General features: G+C 36.1%; 1 protein-coding gene across 1 annotated transcript in view; it reads right to left on the bottom strand.

The window, feature by feature from the left end:
* Positions 1-11,770: 11,770 nt before the first annotated feature.
* CNTN6 (contactin 6) overlaps positions 11,771-25,819 on the bottom strand; it is a 290,271-nt gene continuing 276,222 nt past the window's right edge. Inside the window, 4 exon segments of the mRNA XM_087431359.1 lie at positions 11,771-11,862; positions 11,864-11,931; positions 12,770-12,938; positions 13,697-13,809. Of these exon segments, the coding sequence (XP_087287485.1) occupies positions 11,824-11,862; positions 11,864-11,931; positions 12,770-12,938; positions 13,697-13,809 (389 nt within the window). The 3' untranslated portion in view covers positions 11,771-11,823.

The raw sequence follows: 25,819 nt of genomic DNA, 5'->3' as shown, positions 1-25,819 counted from the left end.
TAATGATCATTAACTCATTGATTAATTCAATCTTTTGTAATTCAATAATTTGTGTTATTTTATTAGATATTTATTTGACTTTATTATTTGTTACTCTTTTGTTTCTAAACAAATCCCATTTATTGAGAGCTTTCCATGTGCCAGGCACTGTGTTAGGAAATGGGGATACAATCAACAACCAAAGACAACATGGCCACTATCCTCATGGAGCTTACAGTTTATTGAAAATTATAGGAATTAATTAAAAAATAACACAAATAAATTTTAAAAACTGTGGCTATGATAAGTGTTAGGAAAGAGTGATATTGATGCAGTGGAGGAATGTAAGAGGAGGGTTTTACCTAATCAGAACGAATAGAAATTAACGAGGTGAAAGGAGCAAGAGCAGATGAGTGAGGGCAAAAGGAAATTCCAAGAAAAGATAATAGCATGTGCAAAGGCCCTGGGGTGAGATGGGGCACAACTCATGGGTAGACGGGAATGAAGTTCTGTTGTGCTGGAATACCAAAAAACCAAGGCTAGAGTGGTAACAGATGAGGTTAAAGAGGTTATTAAAAGGGAAGGTAAATAGAAAGAGATAAGGCAGGAAAATTCCTTAGAAGAGTAGTAAAACAGTACATGAGTGAAAGGTGTTTGTCTGATAAAGGGGGTTTCACTGACAGAAAGCTCTTTCCCTACAGTCGTTAATTCCTGCAGCTTGGATGTTATGTTTCTACTTCTCCCCTCTTGTTTTACTGGGGCTCCTGTTCCATTCCGTGAGAGATACCACACCTCATGTGGAGGCCATAGAGCCTCTCTTCCCACTGTGAAGTTGCAAATACGAGTGGATGAAGATGTGTTTCCCTTATACCGAGAATTTAAAGAATTTAAATTTAAAGAATTTGAAGACAGAACTCTAAAAGCACTTTCTCAGAGAATGGTAGTTTCATCTTGAGACTGGGTTCTCGAGTGCCACTAATTGCTATTCTGTCGACCCATTATGAAGTAACAGGCTTTGTGGGCTGTGGCAGGAACCTTCTTCAGCAATATTTCTATGAAAAAAATGAACGTTGTGTCTCAACAACCAAATGACAGATTTCCTAGAACAATACGATTTATTCATAAACTAGTGACTGTCTATACCTGGAAATCATCATATTTCAGCCTGTCTCGAGACTACAGTTTGGGAACAGCTAGGATTATCTCCCACCAAGAACTCACCAACTCAATGATTCCAGGGGTGCTGAATGCCAAGATTATTATAGGTTGGTCAAAAAGGTAAGGAGGAATCTGTTTAGGAGAATAAATTAAGCATTGATTTTGGCAATGAAGATGTCTAAATCATTTTGCCTTTGGATAATAACCTGTCTTCTGGACAAAGGAGGCAATAGTGCCGGAATTTTGTTTGCCTTGAAATGTGAGTTTACAGAAAAGACTGCTTCTTTAATTGTCACAAAGCTAACAGAATTGTCCTAAATACCAATTCCAGAAAATAATTCATGTAGAGTCGCTTGTCATGATATCTTAAAATGTTTGTTCATCAGCTTGCCTGAGATGAACTCATAAAAGTTTCATGTTGATAATAGGATTTTTTTCTGCCTATTTCAAGATACTCTTTTTATAAATATTAGAAAAATATTTTTTGCAGGCAAACTAGAATATTTAATATTAAAATTTCATATTCTTATATTTATATTATTTTTATTCTAAAATATGTAACTGGCAAAAGACATTCAGATCTGTTAAAAAATGAACAAACAAAAACAGAACTTCATTTCCTCCCTGTTTTCTTGTCTTCCTTGTACCTCTCTTAAAAGCATTCCATTGCTCAGCATAAATGGTAAAGGCTGGAGAGTTCATAGTCCTCAATTAGTTCCTCATTATGTGAGGGAAGCAGGAAAGTAAACCAACAGTTGAGAAAACTGCTCTGATAGAGATGTATGCAAGGAGCTTAAGGGACTGGAGAAATGCATGTGCAGTCTGAGGAGCCAGGTGGGGCATGGTGGGAACTTTCCACGGTGGCAGTGGCTGGCAGTGGGGCTGGTTACTGAAGATGCTGTTCCCCAGGCAGTCAAAGGAAGGCAGGCATTCCACAAAGAAAGAGAAGCATAAGCAAATGTGTAAAGGAACAAAAGAAAAATGTCAGAGAACAGCAAATCATTTGGTTATCCTAAACTTACTAATTCAGAGTTTGATAACTCTTTTTTGGAATGAAGTCAAAGAAAGAATAAAAGCTGTAGAAGTTTTGTTGATTTCTCATTTTGGAATTTGGTTAAACATGAAGAATCTTTCTGTTTTGAATGGATCAGTAATCAATCTTAATTGCTCGGAGTATTCTGTGAATGGAGTTTTTTGGTGAATTTTGAATTATAGTTAACTTCTGAGCACTTAGGGGTAAGAAACATTTTTAAGCTTAGTAAAGTCAAATTGGTAATCCGAATTTACCTGTTTGGATGGCTGATTCAAGATCTTGCAGTGATTAGGGTTCTTCTTATAAAACAGCAATTGTGCATCATTTATACCACTTGAGTACTACTAAAACACTTTGTTTCCCTGGACATAGCAGTGCAATATAAGGAAGAAAAATCTGAGACTCAGAAAGTGAGGCAGGTCACTTCAAAAGTAACCTCGACGGTCAAGGCTCTCTATCACCTGCTAATAAAAGAGCGGCAACCTCAGGGGAAACCCAGATCTCCTCGACCTTGATTTAATTTCAGAGATGTGTCCCTTTGACATCTCCTCTCAGATCTCTCACAGGTATCTCTTTAACTTGTTGTTGTTAGTGCCCACCGGTCAATTCTGACCCCTAACGACCCTGTGGACAGCAGAGCGGAACCCTGCCGGGCCTTCTTGCGCCATCCTCTCACCTTCCAGCGCTACATCAAACAATGCTCCGCTGCTATTCATAGGTTTTCATGGCTAATTTTTTCGGAAGTGGGTGGCCAGGTCTTCTTTCTAGTCTGTCTGAGTCTAGAAGCTCCCCTGAAACCACCATGGGTGACCCTGCTGGTATTTGAAACACTGATGGCATAGCTTTCAGCATCACAGCAACAGGCAGCCACCAAAGTATGACAACCGACAGACCAGAGGCTTGGTTCCCGGACCAGGAAATGAACCCGGACCGTGGCAGTGAGAGTGTCGAATCTTAACCACTAGACCACTAGGGCTGGCTTCTCTAACTCACCATGCCCAAAAGAGAAATCTTGATTATCTCTCCGTATCATCTGTATTCCTAGGCTGCTCCTTCCCTAGTCTCCATCTGATAGAATAACAAAAAAATCAAATACATCCCTTGCCCTTGTTATAGCCAATCAATTGGTAACTTGACAAGTCTACAGGTATCCATCCCCTGCTACCAACCCGATCTGAGCCTCTATAACCTATCACAGGGAGGTGATAGGTTATAGAGGTACTACTAGAACCTCTGGTTCCACTCTTGACTCCTGGCAATCGATTTATTCCACAGTAGCCAGAATAATCTTCTCAAAACATACATAATATTTAAAACTTAAAACCAAATTTCCTCTCGTGAACTGAAAAGTCGGGATAACCAGATTCCAGCTTACCTCTGCAAACTCACACCACCGTCCTCTTCTCGCTCCCCATCTGTCCACACTGACCGTCCCTGAATGACTAGAACACACTGAGCTCTCTCCCTCCTCAAGGCATTTGCAAATTCCTTTTTCAGGTTTCAGAGTAAATAAAACTTTTGCTAGAGTGTAACTGATCACCCCATCTGGTGTTGACCCCTACTTTGTTCTCTATCACAGCACCTTCCTTATTTCCTCTTAGCCCTTACCACGACTTGTAATTATTTTATTTGTCGGAGTGGGGTGAGGGGAAGTGGGTGGTTTATTACCTGCTCCCTACCTTGCTAGCATGTTTCTCTTCTTCTTTTTGAAGAGCCAAGCACAAAGTATAGAACACGGTAAACAATTAATAAATGTTTCTTGAATGATGTGATGAATTATAAATGTAGATCTATTTAATAAGTAGTTGCAGTGTTTCTGATCTCAATATAAACCTAAAGATATATTTTTAAAAGAAAAATGACTTATAGTTGTACCTTTACATATTCATTTATATAAATGGTCATCTTTCTTATATTAAATACTCATAGTTCATGAGAGCTAAAATGAAGTGTTCATGTAAATAAGGTAATATGCTATAAAAACAAGGATGATATTTATTATTAAGCTTTCAAAAACAAACAGTAAAATTAGGAATTAACATAATTGAAATGATAATAGAAAGAAGCTATTCCCACAACCTAATTTGAAAGCCACGATGGGGCTTCTCCAGTACTAACTACACTTCATCAAAAACAATAATTTCAAAGAGTCTTAGTCAATCAGTGTCCCTTATAATTTTTTAACACTGCAAAACTTATTGACCCTTTTCCAGGCTTTATTTTGTGTATTTTTTTGAAAAACCCCATGATGTATATGGAGAAGATATCTCATTCTCATTTTACAAATGAGTAAACTGAAGTTGAGAACAAAAAGTGGTCTTGCTTAAGATCATCCGATTAGGGATTGCTAGTCCAATAGTGTTTCCACCATCAGATACTGTCTTTTGAGTACATTTCATCATATGTAACAGGAGTCAAAACTCAAATGCCTAAAGAGGCCAGACAGGTGAATAAATGGATTATGGAAGCTAGGAGGGAAGCGTGGTGAAAGGAAGAGCGTTGCATCTCAAAGGGAAGGCCCTATTCCTGGGCTCACTAGGTTAGTGCCGTGCAGGAAGGCGGCCTAGAATTACCCAAGGAAAACTGGATTCACAGGAAATCTTCTGAGTTCTGAACACTGACAACTATTTCAATCTTCAAATAAATACCCGCTAATGACATCTAAACTGTCTGTGGCTGTCTTGGATATTGGGCTGAAAGTTTGCAACCTCTTTAATGCCAAATTATTTTTTTTTTTCCCAAAATTTTCAGTAAATCCATCAGATAGTCACAACTCTTGGAAACAAAGCTGAGCGAATCTTGTAATATGGCCTAAAGAAGTAGCACCCAAGAAGAGGATGTCATAAATTTGTGTTAACTCAATCTGCCAGCTAAAAATACTTTCCTAACTATATGGCTTTAATATTGCAGCATGACAAGATTATTACATTTCATTATAGTGTATGGTCAAGTTCATAGACTTTAGTTACTCTGGCTGCAGGGAAAATAATTACAACATAGACCTTGGAATGATCCATACAATTTCTTCACACCGTGGGTGTTGCTTCCTAGCTTGGCTATACAATTCTGAGAGTCACGTTTCTATAGACAAACTTTTGAGTATTTTGTCCATTAAAAATCTTATAGTGGAAGGAGAAGAAGATTTTGTATAATTCCATGGTATTTTCTATTAAAAAAATATTGCCCTTAAAATTTGTTTCGATTTTAGAAGGTTTAAAAAAAATTAAAATATTTTATTTGCAGACAGAGCTGCATCAATTATACATCACACCAAATTATAATACTCGAACGTGGACGCTATACTAAAGGATAACATTCTTATGGTAAACTTTGCCACTTTTGTAGGAGTGGTGTTGAGATTCTATTAAACAATTTATGCTTCTTTTTGGTTGTTTAGTCATTCAAAATCTATTTTTTGAGCAACTACTGGATGTCAAGCACTCCTCTGAGTGTGGTAGATGCAAGGGGAAATAAAAAGATAAGGTCCAGCCCTTCTGGGACGCCTTTTCTAGAAGATTGAGACAAGAGGTAAATATGTAATATAATATAAATAATACATAATTTATACGATATGTTATGATATACTATAAGGTAACATAAGGCAATGTGATATAATAAAAACCATTGGAAGTTTTCTGATGAGGAAGATCAATTTCAGATAGATAGATCCAGTATCTTAACTCTTATCAACAGGTACGAAGTGAATATTAATTTCTCTCCTGTCTATCCATCGACAGCAACAGGTTGTAGGTTCTGCAAATAGTTTTCAACTAGTTACAGCTCATTCTTCAACAATCATCTAGCTTGAAATATTAAGTGATTGCAAACATTGCTCAAAATAATGTGAGCCATGTCCTTTCATTTAAGAGTCTCTTTTAGAAACTTCTAAAAGCTGTACTCTTAAGAATTTAAAGGATGAAAATAGTTCTGTGAGTTTGCAAGTCTAAATATAACAATAATTTAGGATGACAACACTTTCACTTTTAAACAGATAAGGAAAATGATATGATTTAGAAGGCCAGTAATATATCCAATCATGCATTGCTGTCAACAAAAATAGGCTGAAATTAATCTGTTCAAAGTTGGTTTGGGAAATTTTATAACTACTGCACTTAAAGGTAATAAAAGTTGCCTACACTCATTATTGTTACTGTCTGAAGCCCTTGAGAATACTTGAGGTTTGTTGTGAGTAAATATCATTTGAGGGACAAATTCTGTTGCTATAACATTTACTTCACAAGCTGGAAACTCAATCATGAATAGATGTGGATTACCTCATGTTTGAATTAAAATTATTTAGTCCAAGCAGCTATTATGAATTCATCTAAATTTTCAGTATCTCAAAATTATTACCTTTCAAACTTCCCAATTACTGTTTTCCTCTAGGCATGGGACCTGGCCTCCGTTACTAATGCATGCTTTTTCAAGGTGCCATTGCAAAAAGTCAATATACTTCTGGGAAAAAATCATCATCATAAAAATTATTAGAATTTATGAAATGCTTTTCATATTCAAAGTGATTTACAAACATTAATCAATCTCTGTCCAAGAATAGGTACCTCCCTAATACAGCATTCAGTTCCAGGAATAAATGAAAAATCTGCAAAGATTTCAGCATAGCATACTTTCTAGTCTTTGCTGGGGGCGGGGGGGGGGGGCAAAACACTTTATTACACCAGGACTTCTTTGCTCTCTCATTGAGCTGCCACTTGCTACCCTTACTTAAAGAGTTGTCAAGTTTGCTTCTCGCCTGAGCTTTACCCTGGACAAGATAAGTATTTTCTCAAGTATGCCTAACCAGATTGTAAAGTATATGTTTTTGAAAACAGCAAAACAGTTTCTGATGTTTTTTTCAAAAACTACTATATTCCAAGCATTTTATTTTTATTTATTTTGTTTCTTTCAAGAATATATTATTTACCCACCAAAATCTGGAGGTTAGATTAGCTTATTATTTTATTCAGGCTTATGAAAGAAAAATACTTATTTTCCTGAGGAAACTAAGGGAAAACAAATTGCTCCAATAGTTGGCTGTATAAATCAGTCCAGGAAGCAAAATACGTGTTTTAAGCATCATTCTCTCTGCCCAGGATTGTACTAAGCACTGTCAAAAACAGGAATATTAAAAATAAGCAGGGAGATGAATCTGCCTTTTTATAAAAATCATTTCATTATGTAAAGACACGAAAGAAAGCCTAATAGCTACTGTGCGTAATTTCATGAAAGAAAATAAATTTTAATGGGGAAAAGTAGAAAGCAAATAATCTCCAAATCTTAAGATAATAAAGAAATTCAGGATTTTGGAGTTCTTTTCCCATTGTTATCTTTGTTATATTAATAGCTTGTCGTAAAAGGCCGACCAGATTTTCTAGTCCTGTGGTTGCATTTATGTACATAAACAATAATTCCATAGAACTCAGAACATTGGTGTTCAAGGGTTACGGGGTAAGTCTTGAATTGACTTATATAAAGTAATCTAGTCTTTTGTCAAGTAAGGCTATTACCTAAAGCAAACTGGTATTAATGTTTTGTTTCATCCAAGAGTAGACATTTCACCACAAAAAGCAGAAGAAAGTCATAATCTCCCAAATATTTCATAAATTATTCATTATTAAAATCTCACCACACTGTCTGAATTTTCCTCATTTGTTCAATTAACAATGAAAACTTTATCACAGCCTGGCACTTGGGAACCACTGAAATACTCCAGAGATTCTCAATGGAGTATGGAGATGGGTCAGAATCTCTGAGGGTTCTTCGTAGTTTGAAAACGTACTCAATTTAACTATTATTTTAGTAATGTAAAGTCCAATTTAAAAAGCTTAACACAATCTTTTAGGCTAAGGAAAATATACAAAAAAACTAGAAAAGCTTTGCAGAGTTTGTGGGGGTTGTGAGAAGTTATGAAACACTGTTTTGTACTAAAAGTTGTCTCACTATGCAGCTTGATATGGAATTAGAGAGTTTTAAAGGAACTCAGAGATCTTGTAATCCCAAGGTTTCATTTTACAGATAAATAAACTGAGAAGAGTATTTCAATAATTCCATTTCTAAAGTTGATGGAATTAAAATTGAATTATTTAAGATTATCAAAAAGGGTACTGGGTGGGGAGGGCTGGCCCTGCGGCCTAGTGGTTAAGTTCAGTGTGCTCTGCTTTGGCGGCTAGGGTTTGGTTCACGGGCATAGACCTACACCACTTGTCAGTGGCCATGCTGTGGCAGTGACCCACATACAAAATAGAGGAAGATTGGCACAGACATGAGCTCAGGGTGAATCTTCCTCAGCAAAAAAAAGAAAAAAGTAAAAAGGGTACTGTGATGGTTAATTTTATGTGTCGACTTGACTGGGCCACAGGGTGCACAGATATGCTGGGATCGTCTGTGAGGGTGTTTCTGGATGAGATAAACATTTGAATCAGTAGACTGAGTAAAGCAGATGGCCCTCCCCAATGTGGATGGGCCTCATCCAATCCATTGAAGGCCTGAATAAAATAAAAGGCTGGAAAGAATTCTTTCTCTCTGCTAATGATCTTTGTGCTGAGACAGAGGGCTTCTCTTGCCTTCCCACTCCAACTCACATGGAAATTACATCTTCAGCTCTCCTTGTTCCCAGACTCAGACTGGAGACTTGGAACTATACCATTGGCTCTCCTGGGCCTGGAATTCTTAGCCTCCATAATTGTGCATCAATTCCTTATAATGAACCCATCTCTCTCTCTCTCTCTTTACACACCCACAAACACACATTCTATTTGTTCTGTTTCTCAGGAGAACTCTGACTAATTCTAGTACTGAGTTCAACAGAAATGTGATTACCATATTCTTGAATTCTGGAACAAAAAATCTCTGTTGAATTAAATATCCAGTGCTACAGCAAATAAGGCAATAATTATGGCATGTAAGGAGTACATAAAACTTGACATCCCAAGATGGTATATAAACTGATAATATACCAGAGGTTTAAAAATAGTAGAGCTACTTTGGGGAGGTAATGATTATATTATTCCACTTGGAATCCAAATACATTACAGGTCATCTCTCACTGTTTGCATTTGCTGTGAAAGATAGCAAGCATGTCCTCCTATAAGCCACCTTCTGGTGTACAGTTCAAGAAGAGACACTGACCTGGAAGGATTATAGTGTGAACAATAGGAAAAGAGAGGAAACAGAGGTGAGTTGAAGTCCACATTATTTGGGCAGTCCATAGCTTTATAGTGTTGTACTTCTCCTGTGTCAACTCGCCTAATACTTATTCTCTCTTCCTCCTCTGACTGATTCCAGGTGCAATCACATTTTTCTCCTTTCTATAAGAAGTATAGAAATGAGTTATCATGTTTATAATAGTTTATAACAGTAATATACTCCATCAATAGAAGGATCCACTGGAAATCCTTCCTAAATGTCAAAGGAGTATATACATTACACAGAATATTTTCCTGAAATGGCTTCACAGAACCACCACTGGTTCCATTCTTTAGTGCCATTTAGTGTCAAGAGTACGTAGACTACTCATTTTTCTTGAAGCTGTTTTGGATTTTGACATAAACACAAGTTGAATCTGTTTTCATAATCTATCACACACTTAAGGAAGTATAGTAATTTATTTCATTAGGGGTTTAGTTCATAGCAGCAGACGACAGCAGCTCCATTTACTGACGACTTACAACGTTCCATGCACCATGCTAAACACTGTGTACACTGTGTCCTTTAATCCTGATAATTGTTATATGGGGACGTTAAAAGATGTCTCCAAAGCCTCACTAAGAGTGGAGTCAGAGCAATTGAGAGCCAAAGCACACACTGTTTAATATTAATACCAAATTATATTCTGAAAAATTGAGTATGGATTCATGAAAAAGTACATAATATGTTAGATATTAAATAATGCAGACTTTTAATACTCCAGTAATTATGAATTAAAGCACACTTGCAAACATATAGGAGTTATTGATAAGAACTGATTTAGCTTTTGGACTCAGACATATATGACTATATATTTAATTCACTTAATCAGTGAAAACAAAAATAGCAAGGCATATTTAACTCTCAATCTCTGCTTTGCGGAGGAGAACACAAATCTCATCTCTCACCCACTTGAGAAAACCATCAAGACCATGCGCCGTCACTGGTATCTCTGATCAATACAGGTGCGTCTTGGACAGGCAGCTGTTAACGTGAGCAGGCCAAACAGTATTTGCTGTTGCTTGTTTATTTTGCCCCATAAAAGCACAGCCAGATCTTAAGGCATGGGGGAGAACAAGGCTCATTAATTTGTACTGTATGCGTGACACACTTTTCAGGCCAGGAGAAATTCTGAACTATGAAAAGTCATTGTCCATCTGCTACTGACTATCTGGGGTATTTTAAACAGCTCTCACATACTTTAGAAATGAAAATGACAGAATCCAATTTTGAGGATTGTGTGATTCGAGGGTTGTGAGGATAGTTCAAATATTTTCAACATAATTAAGAGGACACGCCATGTTAAGAAGGCAAAACTAGTCTGACCATTTCTCACTCCTGGCTCCCCAGGGCATCAAATCTAATCGGCTGAGAGCTAGAGCAGGCTGACGGCAGGACAAAGCCCTCAAGGCTGTTTGTGAAGAAAACGGATGGTTATATAAAATGGCATTGGCCCACTCATTAACCTTTCCTTCTCCCAGACAGCTCTCTGCATACTGTGCAATCCCAAGAAGTGGGACCACTGACTGAAATAGGTTCGTCCTAGAGAAGACTCAACCCACAAAGATCTTTCTAAGCCTTGGACAGTGTAGTATTATTTTTATAGCTGCAGAGAAGATTGGCAAAAAATATATTTTGACCAAAATGTCGAAAACCTGGTTAAAAATTGTTCCCAGATTTATATATTGTATAAAAATAAGGCCATATACGTTGCTAACAATTTGTAATAATTACCTGAGACTTGTTCCTGCAACTTTTTTCTTAGGATAATACGGAATTGATTAAAAAATCAAACTTTGTTATGAGAAATTGCTTACTATATACTGGAGTTGTTAGATTATTTTAGGTGGGTGCTTATTTCCTTTCTTTTCTTTTTCTCTGCCAGAAAGCACTTTTCTGCCATGATTATTACTGAAAAGTGAATTGAGAAGAACATCATGTATATGGACATATTATTGGGTACAAATTACTTTTTGTCCCAATTTGATTCAGAGATAAAAGCATATCATGCTTTGGAATAGCGTACACTTTTTAAGGAATCCCAAATATAAACAAATAGTTATATTTTACTTCTAAGTAGGGTGAAAATTTTTAATATTAAAGTAAATTGCCTGGAGAATGTAAAAAATGCCCATCTTAGCTAAGGTGACTGCAACCTATTTCATATTTATCATCATCATCAAGGGGAGTTATTTACAATCTCCATATAAATCACTTAAAAGACACAGCAGTTACAACTCCAAGAATTAATTTGGAAGCTTCTGAGAGTATGTAGTCCTGTGTGAACTTTAAAATTCAAAATTGTTTAAACTTTTTTTATTAATGTACCATAGATATTTACAAGATCTTAATAATATACACTTTTTTTCTTTCCAAACAAGTCAGTATTAAGAATGTATCTTGCAATGGGGGCTGGAAAGCTCATTTACAGAATGATTTGCTTTCAAAAAAACTCTCAAAGATTTATGGTTTTATTCATTGCGTAAGTGGCTGAATAGCAAAACAGTAAAAAATCATGATGACAGCTGACAGGAAATGGACACTAGGTTCTAAGACTGGAACTCCTCTGGAACTCAAACCTGCAAAAGATAAAAATAAAACAGAATATCTTGAGGAAAAAGTAAAATCGTTAGGTTAATTCTTCATGACTCAAAATGCATACTCTCATAACAACATATTTTAGGACGCTCATTTCATTTACATTCTATTTAATTTTAGGAAGTATCCTTAACCCTCTGTCCTAGGATATCTGTTTTAAATGTAAAAATGAAAAAGAAAGATGCCAAAATTGGCTGAATCTGACTAAATGGTAGATTATTGGCCAACATGGAGGGGCTGATGGCTTTTACTCTGTCACAGATTTAGGCAGATGACTGAGTGATTCTTCTAAAGCAGAAATAATAAATTATTATGTGCTAAATCTGACTGATTGATGATACCTGCTTGGAACATTGTATTGAGAGGATTTAAAACTTGTGACTCAGCCGAGTATGAATGCCGTGATTGATTAGTGATGTCTACCCTGAATATGGGAAGAGGAATATATGGACACATGTTTCATATTTTCTATCCTTGCTCTCAGAAGCCTACAAGTACCCATGGAAAAACTTTCTGATTTTTGTGCCAATAGAATGAATCATGCACACAACAGTTGTGTGTGTTTTTTTCTTTTCTTTTTTGAGATTCAAAGGGGAAACACAAAACTGTTTGTAATATGTAAGCATGTTGCAAATTTGAGAGATTATTTAAAGAAAAATTGACTCATTACCTCTTGCTCACAATTGAAAAAGGAAACACAGACCTTTTATTTTTTCCACCCAACATTTAAACAGGAATTGGAAAGATTCAGAGAGCCCAGATATCATGCTGCAGCTGTCTAGATTCAAAATCTACAACAGCAGTGGTGATTCAACTTACTTGACATTTTTGGAATCCTAATTTCCTCACTGCTGCTTCCATCTCCACCATCACTAACTGTTCTTATTTCAATCAAGTAGTCCTCTTCAAATGGAACCAGAAGCTCAGCTGACGTATTGTTTGTTTCCAAAATATGAGTTTTACTCTGTCTGTTTTGCCGGTATAGAATCTGAATAAAATGGTGAATCAAGTTAAACGGACATGTTGCTTTTCTAAGGTTCAGACATTCTTGTGGAACACTATAAGTCATATCTTTATAAATGCTGTACTCCTCAGAAGGAAATATCCAGTCCACGCCTTTTCTTTGAATTTAGTTGCTAAGAAAAAGATTTCCTTTTTGGCCAATGCTTCTGAAATGAGAATAGATTTATCTCTACTAATTAAATAGCTTGAGGCTATAATCTTTGGAGCTTGCTGTGAAAAGTCACTGGTTGATTTGGACCCATTTCAAATGTCTGAGTATATGCATTTGCCAGGAGATGATGTCCATTACCACCAATGGAAATGATCTGCTCTGGGTATTTGACTATACTCTTGTTACATTACTTTTATGTTGTTAAAAGATCACATCCTACAGCAACCTAAGTCCTAGAAATTCTATTTGAATATATTCTTTCACCTCATTCTCATCTCACATTTATGACCCACATATACCATTATCTTTTGACGGCAAGAGGAGTCACTTGAAGAAAAAATATTACATACTATAGAATTTTATTTCTTGATGCTCCATGACATGTTACTGACCTTAGAATATAAAACTTTTCAATGAAGAATTTGAAAGCAGCAATGCTGAGTATTTTCAAAACATTTTTTAAAAGATTCCTATATTTCCATATGCATAAAATGTATTTCCTATTTGGTTGTGACATTTCTGGTTCCTTAGTAACTTACTTGATATGATTAAAGGAAAAACTAAATACTCACCTTGTAGCCCAAGACTTCAGACTCATTTTCCATGGTTTTTACATGCTCCCAGTTTAGGCATAATTTAGAGTTTGTCAGCTTCCAGGCAATGTTAGCTGGTGGTTGGCTTGGAGCTTTAAAAAGATAATCAAAGATACAAATGAATATTAATTAGCTTATGGTTACTGTATGACCCCTCAACATGCAAAGGAAAAATAAGTGCTGGATGATTAGCATAGAAGGAGCTAAAATGTTTTCAGCGTCGTTTGAAATATCATAGTAATTCTAATCAGGGTAAGAAAAATTCATTCAAATTCTGGTCATTTGGGAATGTCTTTGTGACAAACTTATGAATTAATAATGACTTGCTGCATGTCCAGTATTAATTTATTAATCATTGCTGTTTAGTTTGTTTACTTTACCATGTATAAATAGAAGGAGGGCTCCATTATCTAGTGCTCCATTTGGCCGTCAATCAACGACCATGTCAAGCAAATTCAGGCTGCAAACCTTTCATATATTTCAACACAGAGGTGTCCATTCCTAACAGTCTTTTGCTTTTTAATCTTGTATTAGTTAGGACATTTTGGCTGTAAGTAATACAACCAACTCAAGATACTTTAAGCAAAATATTAATAATAGATTGTGAAAGATATAGGGGAATCTCTTAGAACTCAGGGCAGAATGCAGCATAGCCTCGGGAAGGATAAAAGAAAAATGTCAACAAGCCAAGAAGTTTGTCTTTCTGCTTCTCACGCTAGTGTTTGCTACATGTTCATCTTGCTATAGACAACTTCTGTATTATTCTTAGTGTATGCGGCAGAAATCATGACTGCCCATCGTATCCGAGGTTTGAAACCTCCTCTGTTCAGAGATAGTTCAGGCTAGAGTTCCCAGGAGAAGGCTGATGATTGACTTAATTTGGCTGTATGTCTGTCTTAGCCCAATCAATTGTGGTTAGATAGTGAAAAAGATGCATGTCATTTAATATAAAAAGAGCTGTTAGGAACCAGAAAAGGGAAAATCATTACAAACTGAGGGATCATCCCAAGAGGTATCTACTCTAAATCCAAACTGTGGCTTTCAGTTTGCTGAAATTAATGTTGTCTGGGAGAAAGGTGGTGGGAAGTAAGGGAAGATGGATTTAGAGTCAGCCTTCTAAAGTAATGGATCTGGTCCAAATGGGAAATTTTACATACAAGAAAACTAGAGCCCAAGTTGGAAGGCCACTTATCCAAAAGCATGCAGCTAATGAGTGCCTAAGTGAAATCAGAATCCTGGTCTCTTGAATCCCAATCTAGTGTTTCTCCATGACAACATGCTGCTTCTGAAAGATTTGAGTCCATATGATTATTTTTGAGGTTTAAGAAACTGGTGGGATTAAAAATAAGTCAGCTGGAAAGCAGAGGCAAAGATAAAACTATCTAGCAAGATGTTTTTGGCATCTTATTTGAATTTGTGAAGCTGAATGAACATAATATTTAACTCATCATAACACTGATGGAAATGGAAATGATTTCTTTTGGAGTTTTGACTCAACTGCTATTTAATCTCTTGTGTGTCTCTGGAAGTGTCACAGCGTGTCTGACATTGCTTTACCATACATTCTCTTGCCTCCTCAAACCTACTGGGGTAACACTATTGTTCACTCAGTCACTTACACCTCAGGTGGGACATGGGAGAAAGATGTTTCCCCCTATGCTCCCACAGGGCTCAGTTCATATTTTAGTATGGATTTATCATACTGAATTATAGTTATTGTTATTCATGTGTTTCTTTAAATTTATTGAGGGCATGCGCCTTGTTCAACTCTGTATTATCAACCCCTAGCACAGTGCTTGGCGTATAGAAGGCATGTAAGCGATTGTGCAATAAAACAGCTGAAGAAAAGCTACTCAGGGTCCTGTGTCATTTTCTCAGGTCATGTTAATTATGTACTAGGCTGTGGGCAGATCCTAGGTGACACACACAATATGGTCAATCCATTCATTATGCTATCCTATAATCAAGGCCAATTGCCATGGCCAAACCTACAAAAATCCATGTGGATTTATAAGACGGTCAGGGCAATCAGATTGACCATGTCTTAGTATACTTCTTGTTAATATAAACCCAATCATAATAAAGGCCTGAGAGTTTTGCACTTAGTAAGCACTCAATGTGTGCTTGTCAATACATTTATTTCTGAAGGACTGGATGGCAGCAAAAATAGTTTTGTAATTATTTTCCCTCATCTTTTCCCAAAGTGTCATTTCTACTCTTTTTCTCAGCTACAACAAAGACAATATAAAAATTCTCACAAGATATCATAGTTTTAATATCTAGCATCCTCTTGTGACACACACCTTTTATCTCTGTTCTTTAAAATGAAGCACTAACATTAACAATATCATATAATAAATACAGAGAAAATATAAATTCACTCCTTTGATGTCACTGGCAGTGAGGGATACTGAGGTTTTCATCTGTTGCTGTGTCTGTTTTGTTTGTTTAGAGAAAAAGTACTGTTTTCAACATTATGAATCCATTGGTGAAGCTCCAGGCTGGGAGACAGAGAAACTGCCCTCTACCAACTACATGGACTATGGCAATGACCCTGAAATGTTTGCATTTGTTTCCTCATTTTCCAAATCGGAAGTAAGGCATTCTATGAGAAGAGTTCTATAAGGAATGAACTCTTGGTATGAATGGCCAATTGTATAGATTATTTAGAATGCTTTACCCCTCTTGCTACTTGGAAGGTGGAAAGAGTTGGGCATTGAAGTCAGAGAAACTTGAATCTGTATCCAGTCTTTTCCAAGAGACCTGGTTTTCCCATCTTTGGAATGAGATTAAAACCTCCTAGTTTATAAGATTTTTACCTTACATGAAATAAAATATGAAACATTCCTCATTTGGTTAGTGGTACATATTAAAAAGCTCGATAACTGTTCATTCTCTTTCCTAAGAGTAGCAGTTCTCCACTGCGGTGTTTTAACATAATCAATTTTTCCATTGTGTTCAAAGTAGTTTATTACTAATAATACAATTCCAAAGTTTGCAAATGATTCACTTCTTAAATTTAATTAGTGTATGTTCAAGATTTTCCCTTAATAATATTGCTCTTACTTGGGTTCTTATAAGCTTTTTGAAAGGCGGATAAAGTGGTTGAGTCTCAGCTAATTATCTGGGAAGTTCTCATAGTCTATCCCCTTTCTTATCTTTGTCCATGAGTTTGACTCCAATGTGAATGCCTTTTGTCTAGTATTTTAAAAAAAGTTTCCAAAGCTACTTTAGAAAGCCATTACCTTAATAAGAACACTGTTAACAGTTGTGGTTTCATGAGCTTGATGTATTTGATCAACTGAATTGCAGATAACTATGATGAAATTGAAATTTCTATTACCTTGAAAAACCAAAACACTGTCACATGGATATTAGGAAACACACGCCAGAGATATTTGTACCGAGTTGGCCAATGGTAAACTCAACAAACAAGCACTTTTCCATTTTTTTTCTTAATCTTTCCAGGCAATTTCCAAAGACTAAATCATTTTCTATTAATCAAATGACAGAGCAACATTAAACTAGCCCTCCACAGCTCTAATGGTTTCCCTGTGATCAATTTTTCTGTAGATGGCATTTATATTCAACTGTAGTTCACACTGTGAACTCAATTCAAAAACAACTTCTTATGTTACACTTCTAAGTAACAGCATGGGGTTGACATTTGGGCAAGAGAGAAAGAACATAAGTGCAAGATGAAATAAAAGCTTAATGCTTCCTTTATGTCTAAATATGGATTGATTGCATATTTACAGCAAGAATAATCCAGTACGGAGTGCTAGTCAGTCAACGTCAGGGGCCAAATTGAACGAAAATTTGCAACACTTTCTGTTTCTGGATCTGAATACTTCTTTCTATATAAGTAGTGCTTTTTTTTTTTTTTTTCCTCTTGGAATTGATGTAAATAGTTTTTCCCTTTGGTTGTAAATCTAAGTTCCATTTAAGTGATGTCTGTGTGGATCACAATATATTTGCAGTGCCCCTCAGTTATCTTTTGGAAATGCACATTTTCACTAAGCTATGATACTTACTGTTAAACCACAGATATTTACTTTTAAGAAACAATAAGGCTATTGTCATCACCAGCAACAATAATAACAAAGACTTAGGAAGCTTTGCATTTGCTGTTCTTTCTGTTTGGAGATTCCTTTGTTCACTAGCTCCTTTTCATTTCTTATGTCATATCGAAATATGTAGCCTTCTCCATATAGACGCTCCTTTTATGTATATCTCAGCCTCATATTTATTTTCTTCATAGTATTTCTTATAATTAATGATTATTTCATTTTTTTTTCTTGTTTTAGGTTGACTCCCCACTAACAGAGAAATTGCCTAAAGGCAGAGATCTTGCCTAGTTTAATCTCCATTAGGCACCTAACCCTGTGCATAGCTCATGGGAGGCATTATTTTCTTGAGTGAATGAATCATCATATTTCCCAAAAAAGGCTCTGTCTTCTGTTTAGCTTACCCAATCAGAATAGGCAGAGATTTCGGTAAATGGGAGCTCTGCTTTCTCAGAATTTACAATGAATGATCAAATCTCATATTGAAAATCTAGACTGTGACAGTGTGGGTTTGTGACAGATGCAGAATTTTTTGCTGTCACCACAATTCAGAGGTAATCTTGATGTCATCTCAAGGACATGGAAAATCAAAGTTAGATCCAGGGATAGCACTTGGAATCAGAGCTACCTTCAATGTTTCATTAAAGTCATTTCTCATCCTTGCTTTGGATGTCCTTCCATGACCCTTGAAGAAAATTTCTGCAACAAATTTATAAAGAGCAAGAAAGTAGAAAGTAGCTGTGCTTTCCTACTTTAAGAAATGCAAAGAAAGCAAAATCACCTCTAAAGAAGAAATATAATACATGTTATCACATACTGAGCTCTTGCTGTATGGCAGCCTCTGGGTCACCTTGGTGTACATAATATCTTTTAGTTCTCAGACTCATCACTAGAATGGGTATCACCATCCCTGTTTTTCATATGAGAAAATGGATTCTGAGTTATCAAGTATTTAGACCTGTCACACGGGTAATACGTGGCTGAGCTAGGATTCATATCCAACTTTCTCTCTGATGTTCCTTTTCTATCTCTTTCCAACACTATCTCATAATGAGCCAAAGTTGTTGGAACACCCAGAAAAATGCAAACACATTAAAGGGAAACTTATACATCAGTAGAAAAGATCATTTGACTGTTTATAGGCACGGCAGGGGCACTGCAAACTGAGAGAATACACAAAGTCAGATATGTGAATGTTGAACTTAGAAGATCAGTAAGTCTGGTGCAGCAGGGGCTAGATGAGGAATGGGACAGAAAGGAAGTTTGGGACAGACCGTGAAAAATCTGGTACACCCTTCTCTTGGTCTTTGTTCTCTGGAATAAAGGAAGACAAGGAAATTTTGGAAGGAGAAGAGGATATGATTCCATTTCAGGAAGAAAAATCTCAAGGCAGTTTGAGGTTTGGACTGAAGATTTGAGAGTCTGGAGGGAGAGAGAAAATTTAGATGGTTAGAGATGAAGATTATAAACTAGCACAGTATTCACAGGATGAAGAGATTTAGATAATCCATGTCAGTTAGACAGATGCCACAACAAAAACTTTCTAAGCATTTGTTTTCTTAGATCTAGGAATTAAAATCCGAACTCCTTGATTTGTTGTAATAATTAAGTGAGATAATGTACATAGAAAATGAACACAGGGCTTGGGACATAGAAGTGCTCAATATTTTGTAACAGAATTTGGCAGAATAAGGGCACTGCAAACATGTCCGGGTCCTAATCCCCAGAACCGGTGGATACGTTACTTTATATAGAAAAGGAGACTTTGCAGATGTGATTAAGTTAAGGATCCGGAGAGGGAGAAACAATCCTGGATTCTCCAGGTGAGTTCAGTGTAATCACAAGTACCCTTAGGAGGGAAAGAAGGAGGCCAGAGAGCCCAAGTCAGAGGAAATTTGATGACAGAAGCAAAGGGTCAGAGTTAGAGGGAGATTTGAAGATATTATGCTGCTGGCATTGAAGATAGAGGAAGCTGTCACAAGCCAAGGGATGTAGATGGTCTCTAGAAACCAGAAAATGCAAGGAAACAAATGCTCTTCTAGAGCCTCCAAAAGGAGACAGCCCTTGCCTGCACCTTGATTTCCAATCCTTGAAACTCATTTCTGATTTCTGATCTCTAGAAATGTATAATAATAAATTTGCATTATTTTAAATCACTAAGTTGTAGTAATTTGAGCAGCAACAATAGAAGACTAAAGTAGTTTTTATTCTATTTTCACAATGTCAGTGATATAGAATGCTAAAAGAATGAAATTAGAGGTTTGATTGCTATTCAAATACGATGATAAGGAGACTTGTAGAACCTTCTCATTCTCAAGTCTTTGTTGGCTATTTAGACAATGACACTGAGGCATACAGGCCGGTGAAACCAAATTTAAGAAATACTGAAACAAGTTTGCCATAAAAGAAATTAGGAATTATAAGTGTTTTTATTTGTTTGATTAAGTCAGTAAAGAAGATGGATGGTTAAAAAAACACTGAACTTCACATTAAATTTTCTGACTCATCTCAATTTTCTCTCAATAGATGTATTCTAGCACTCTATCTTGAGTAAATTTACTTGTGTTAATTAAACTGTTTTCAAAGGATATGTCCCCCACTCTTTGATGAGGCTGATCACGTGTTAACATTTCAGACAAACAATTAATATTGCTCTTGGTATTTAATCCAAATTTCAGTCAAGCCCACTGGAAGAACTAGTGGGTTGACTGAACAAACCTGATGTTATCATGTCAAAAACAAGTTTTCTGCTTAAACACATAGAATAGGTTAGCACAAACTGACACATGGTTTATTTAGGTTGCATGGACAATCAAACTAGCAAATTCAGGTTACAGAAAAAAAAATTCTTTTTAAGATTATATATATGTGTGTGTATATATGTGTATATATATATGTATATATATGTGTGTATATATGTATGTGTGTATATATATAGTCATTTTCATATTATATATACATACACAGACACACACAAACACATAAATATATCTTTTTGAAGTAAATAGTTTATTGTTCAGGTCTCAGCCCACCTTAAACTCGTCAATGGGGTTACACATAATATGAGATGACTTGAGTATTGGCTCAACAACTGTACTAAAATATCTGTCGGTTTATCACGATACAAATCAGCAATTTTTTTTTTAAGTGGGACAGACTGAAAAAGTTTACTGGACCTATTTTGAAGTGAAAAAGCGAAAAACAAAATCTGGTCAATAAATAAAATTCACTCATAACTGTCCTATTCCGTGTGTACGTGTGTGTGTGTGTGTGTGTGTGTTGAAGACTATTCTCATGGGGTGTGTGGAATTCTTTTTTTCTTTATTGAGGTCATATTGACTTATAACAGTGTATAATTTTCAGGTGTACATTATTATAGTTCTGTATAGACTGCACTGTGTTCACCATCTAGTTTTTATCCATCACCATAGATATGTGCCTCTTTATTCCCCACATTCTCCCCCCCCAGCCCCTTCTCCTCTGATAACCACTAACCTGTTCTCCTTATCTATGTGTTTGTTTACCTTTCACATACGAGTGAAATCATCTGTATTTGTCTCTGTCTGACTTATTTTGCTTAGCATAATATCCTCAAGGTCCATCCAGGTTGTTGCAAATGGCACGGATTTGTCAGTTTTTTATGGCTGAGTAGTATCCCATTGTATATATATACTGCATCTTCTTTATCCTTTCATCCATTGATGGGCAGTTGGGTTGATTCCATGTCTTGGCTATTGTGAATAATGCTGCGATGAACACACAGATGCAGAAATCTCTTTGCTGATTTCATGTTCTTTGGATAAATAGCCAGCAGTGGAATAGCTGGATCATATGATATTTCTATTTTTTAATTTTTGAGAAATCTCCATACTGTTTTCCACAGTGGCTGCACCAGTTTGCACTCCCACCACCGGTGTATGAGGGTTCCCTTTTCTCCACGTCCTCCCTCGTCAACACTTGTTACTTCTTGTCTTGACAATTATAGCCATTCTGATGGGTGTGAGGGGATATCTCATTGTAGATTCAATTTGCATTTCCCTAATAATTAGTGATGTTAAACATCTTTTCATGTGCCTGTTGGCCATCTGTATATCTTCTTTGGAAAAATGTCTGTTCATATCTTCTGCCTATTTTTTTTTGGTGAGGAAGATCAGCCCTGAGCTAACATCTGATGCTGATCCCCCGCTTTTTTCTGAGGAAGACTGGCCCTGGGCTAACATCCGTGCCCGTCTTCCTCTACTTTATATGGGACGCTGCCACAGCATGGCTTGACAAGCAGTGTGTCGGTGAACGCCCGGGATCCGAACCGGCAAACCCCGGGCCTCTGCAGAGGAGCGTGTGCACTTAACCGCTTGCGCCACCGTGTGGGCCCCTCCTCTGCCTATTTTTCCATCAGGCTGTTTGTTTTTTTTGTTGTTGAGTTGTATGAGATCTTTATGTATTTTGGAAATTAACCCCTTGTTGGATATGCGATTTGCAAATATTTCCTCCCAGTGGGTGGGTTGTGTTTTCATTTTGTTGATGGTTTACTTTGCCATGCAGAAGCTTTTTAATCTGATGTAGTCCCATTTGTTTATTTCATTTGTTTGTTTCCTTTAACCAGGTAGACATGGTATTCAAAAAGATACTGCTGAGACTGATGTTAAAGAGTGTACTGCCTATCCTTTCTTGTAGGAGTTTTATGGTTTCAGGTCTTACATTCAAGGCTTTAATCCATTTTGAGTTAATTTTTGCGTATGGTGTAAGATAATGGTCTACTTTCATTCTTTTGCACGTGGCTGTCCAGTTTTCCCAACACCATTTATTGAAGAGACTTTCCTTTCTCCATTGTTATGTTCTTGGCTCATTTGTCATAGATTAGCTTTCCATAGATGTGTGGGTTTATTTCTGGGCTCTCAATTCTGTTCCATTAATCTGTGTGTCTTTTTTTATGGCAGTACCATGCTGTTTTGATTACTACAGGTTTGTAGTATAATTTTAATTTAGGGAGTGTGATGCCTCCAATTTTGTTCTTTTTTCTTAGGGTTGCTTTGGCTACTTGGAGTCTTTTGTTGTTTCGTATAAATTTTAGGATTCTTTGTTCTATTTCCATGAAGAATGTCATTGAGATTCTGATTGGGATTGTATTGAATCTGTAGATTGCTTTAGGTAATATGGAGATTTTAACTGTACTTATTCTTCCAATCCATAAGCATGGAATATCTTTCCATTTCTTTATGTCTTCTTCGATTTCTTCAATTATGTCTTATAGTTTTCAGTGTACAGGTCTTTCACCACCTTGGTTAAATTTATATGTAGGTATTTTATTCTTTTTGTTGCTATTTTAAATGGGATTATATTCTTGACTTCTCTTTCTGTTAGTTCTTTATTAGTGTATAAAAACTCAACTGATTTTGTATGTTGATTTTGTGCGCTGCAACTTTTCTGTATTTGTTGATTATTTCTAATAATTTTTTGGCAGATTCTTTAGGTTTTCTGTATATAGAATCACGTGATCCACAAATAGTGAGAATTTTACTTCTTCCTTTCCAATTTGGATCCCTTTTATTTCTTTTTCTTGCCTAATTGCTCTGGCTAAAACTTCCAGTACTATGTTGAATAAGAGTGGTAAGAGTAGGCATCCTTGTCTTGTTCCTGTTCTCAGAGGAATGGCTTTCAGTTTTTCACCATTGAGTATGATGTTGGCTGTGAGTTTGTCATATATGGCCTTTATTATGTTGAGGTACTTTCCTTCTATACTCATTTTATTGAGAGTTTTTATCATAATGGATGTTGGATCTTATCAAATGCTTTCTCTGCGTCTCTTTAGATGATCATGTGATTTTTATTCTTCATTTTGTTAATGTGGTGTATCACATTGATTAATTTGCAGATGTTGAACCATCCCTGAATCTCTGGAATAAGTCTCACTTGATCGTGGTGCATGATCCTTTTAATGTATTGTATTCAATTTGCTAATATTTTGTTGAGGAATTTTGCATCTATTTTTATCAGCGATATTGGCCTATAATTTTGCTTCTTTATATTGTCCTTTTTTGGTTTTGGCATCAGGGTAATATTGGCCTTGTAGAATCAGTAAGGAAGCATCTCATCTTCTTCAATTTTTCAGAATAGCTTGAGAAGGATAGGTATTAAATCTTCTTTGAATGTTTGGTAGAATTCTCCAGAGAAGTCCTCTGGTCATGGAATTTTGTTTTTTGGGAGGTTTTTGATTACTGTTTCAATCTCTTTACTAGTGATTGGTCTATTCATATTCTCTATTTCATCTTGATTCAGTTGGGGAGGTTGTATGATTCTAAGAATTTATCCGTTTCTTCTAGGTTATCCAATTTGTTGGCATATAGCTTTTCATATTATTCTCTTATAATCCTTTGTATTTCTGTGGTGTTCATTGTAATTTCTCCTCTTTCATTTCTGATTTTATTTATTTGAGTCTTCCCTCTGTTTTTCTTAGTGAGTCTGGCTAAGGGTTTATCAATTTTTTTTTATCTTCTCAAAGAACCAGCTCTTAGTTTCATTGATCCTTTCTATTGCTGTGAGTTTTTTTTAATGCTATCATTTCATAATTCTAATTACTATTAATTTTGCCCAAGATAGAAACTGATTTACACACAAGGGTTCTTGTGAGTTTGGCATCTCTCAATCAGCTAGAAGGAAATGTCTGGGCAATCTTAAAACTACTTATTGATTGGAGATTTCCATCCAGATTTGCAGATTAGCTGAAAGAGGCTAGTCTCCAGAAGGACCACCGAAGCAAATCATTCATACAGGTATATGGCAATGACTTCATCGAATCAGTCAACATGGAGTAAAACAGAAAGAGGAATAGACTACATCTCTAGTTAGCCAATTCTTGAGGATCACTCATACCCTAGTCTATTTCAAGCATGGTGGATTGGAGGAGAGCTGGTTTAAGATTGTCGGTCCACACATACTCTCCCCTTCAAATGGATTGATCCTAGAGGTTTTTTGTTCATCTGTTTATTTCCTCCTTAGCAGTTCTACTGCACTTTGCATTTTCCAACGTGCTCCTATAATCAGGCACTTCATTTGTGCTTCACCAATAAGTTTGGAAAATAGTAAAGGCAGAGAGTATTTTCATTTAACAGATGAGAAAATTAAAGCAGAAAAATGGAACATCTTGTCTTGTTTCAGGTCACGAGTCAGCAATGTATCTAGAATTAGAACACAAGTCTCTGACTGCTGGCCCAGTGATGTGGACGTAAGTGGATGATACACTATAATCAAAGGCCTATTAACTGAGATGATTTTTAAGTTCTTTTTGTACATGACAAATATATTTATATGGGAAAAAACTTTATATCACTGGATTTTCAAGCTCTTTTCAATCATGGATTCTTTTTCAAAACACAGGAGAAATAAGAATACAGCACTTAAAGGCAAGCTCTAGTTTTCCTGTTTGTTGAATTCATGTCTTAGTCTTTCTCAAAACTCAACAACTATATTTTTTACTCTTTGATCAGGATTCAGAGACCAAAGAAAGAATGTATTTTAAAAAGCCTACTAACAAGTAATTTATGTTCACTTGCAATATATAAGGAATATATAAATATTATGCAATCACAAAGAGTACATATTGTAGCTATTACTAAGTCATATCTGATCAAACTTTTCCATATTTATTACTTTGTCTCAGCATGGAATATTTGTGCAATGCAATTCCATCTCAGCTATAGGACAAAGGCAGCAGCATTCAACTATTCATCCTTTATTTAGCAGGTCCGGCCTATGTGAAAGACACCTGGCTGATTATTAAGGGAGATAAAAAGAAGCAGAAAAGTTAATTCTTGGATTTCAGGGGCTTCCAAGTAAAGTGCAGTGATAAGATATCCTAGAAGGACAGATCTAGTTTTCTGACAGTGCTAGGATCACATCAGAGTATACTGTATGGACTCAAATGATAAATAAAACAAAACAAAAATAAACAAACAAAAAAACCATTTACTAAGTATTTATTAAAGTATGTACTAGACACTTTCTATTAATTCTCTCTTTCAATCTTGACTAAAGCTCT

The sequence above is a fragment of the Ceratotherium simum genome, chromosome 5 (genome assembly GCF_057802395.1).
Source record: "Ceratotherium simum simum isolate JZ-2026a chromosome 5, ASM5780239v1, whole genome shotgun sequence".
Lineage (NCBI taxonomy): Eukaryota > Metazoa > Chordata > Mammalia > Perissodactyla > Rhinocerotidae > Ceratotherium > Ceratotherium simum.
This window is presented reverse-complemented; position numbering and strand designations above follow the sequence as displayed.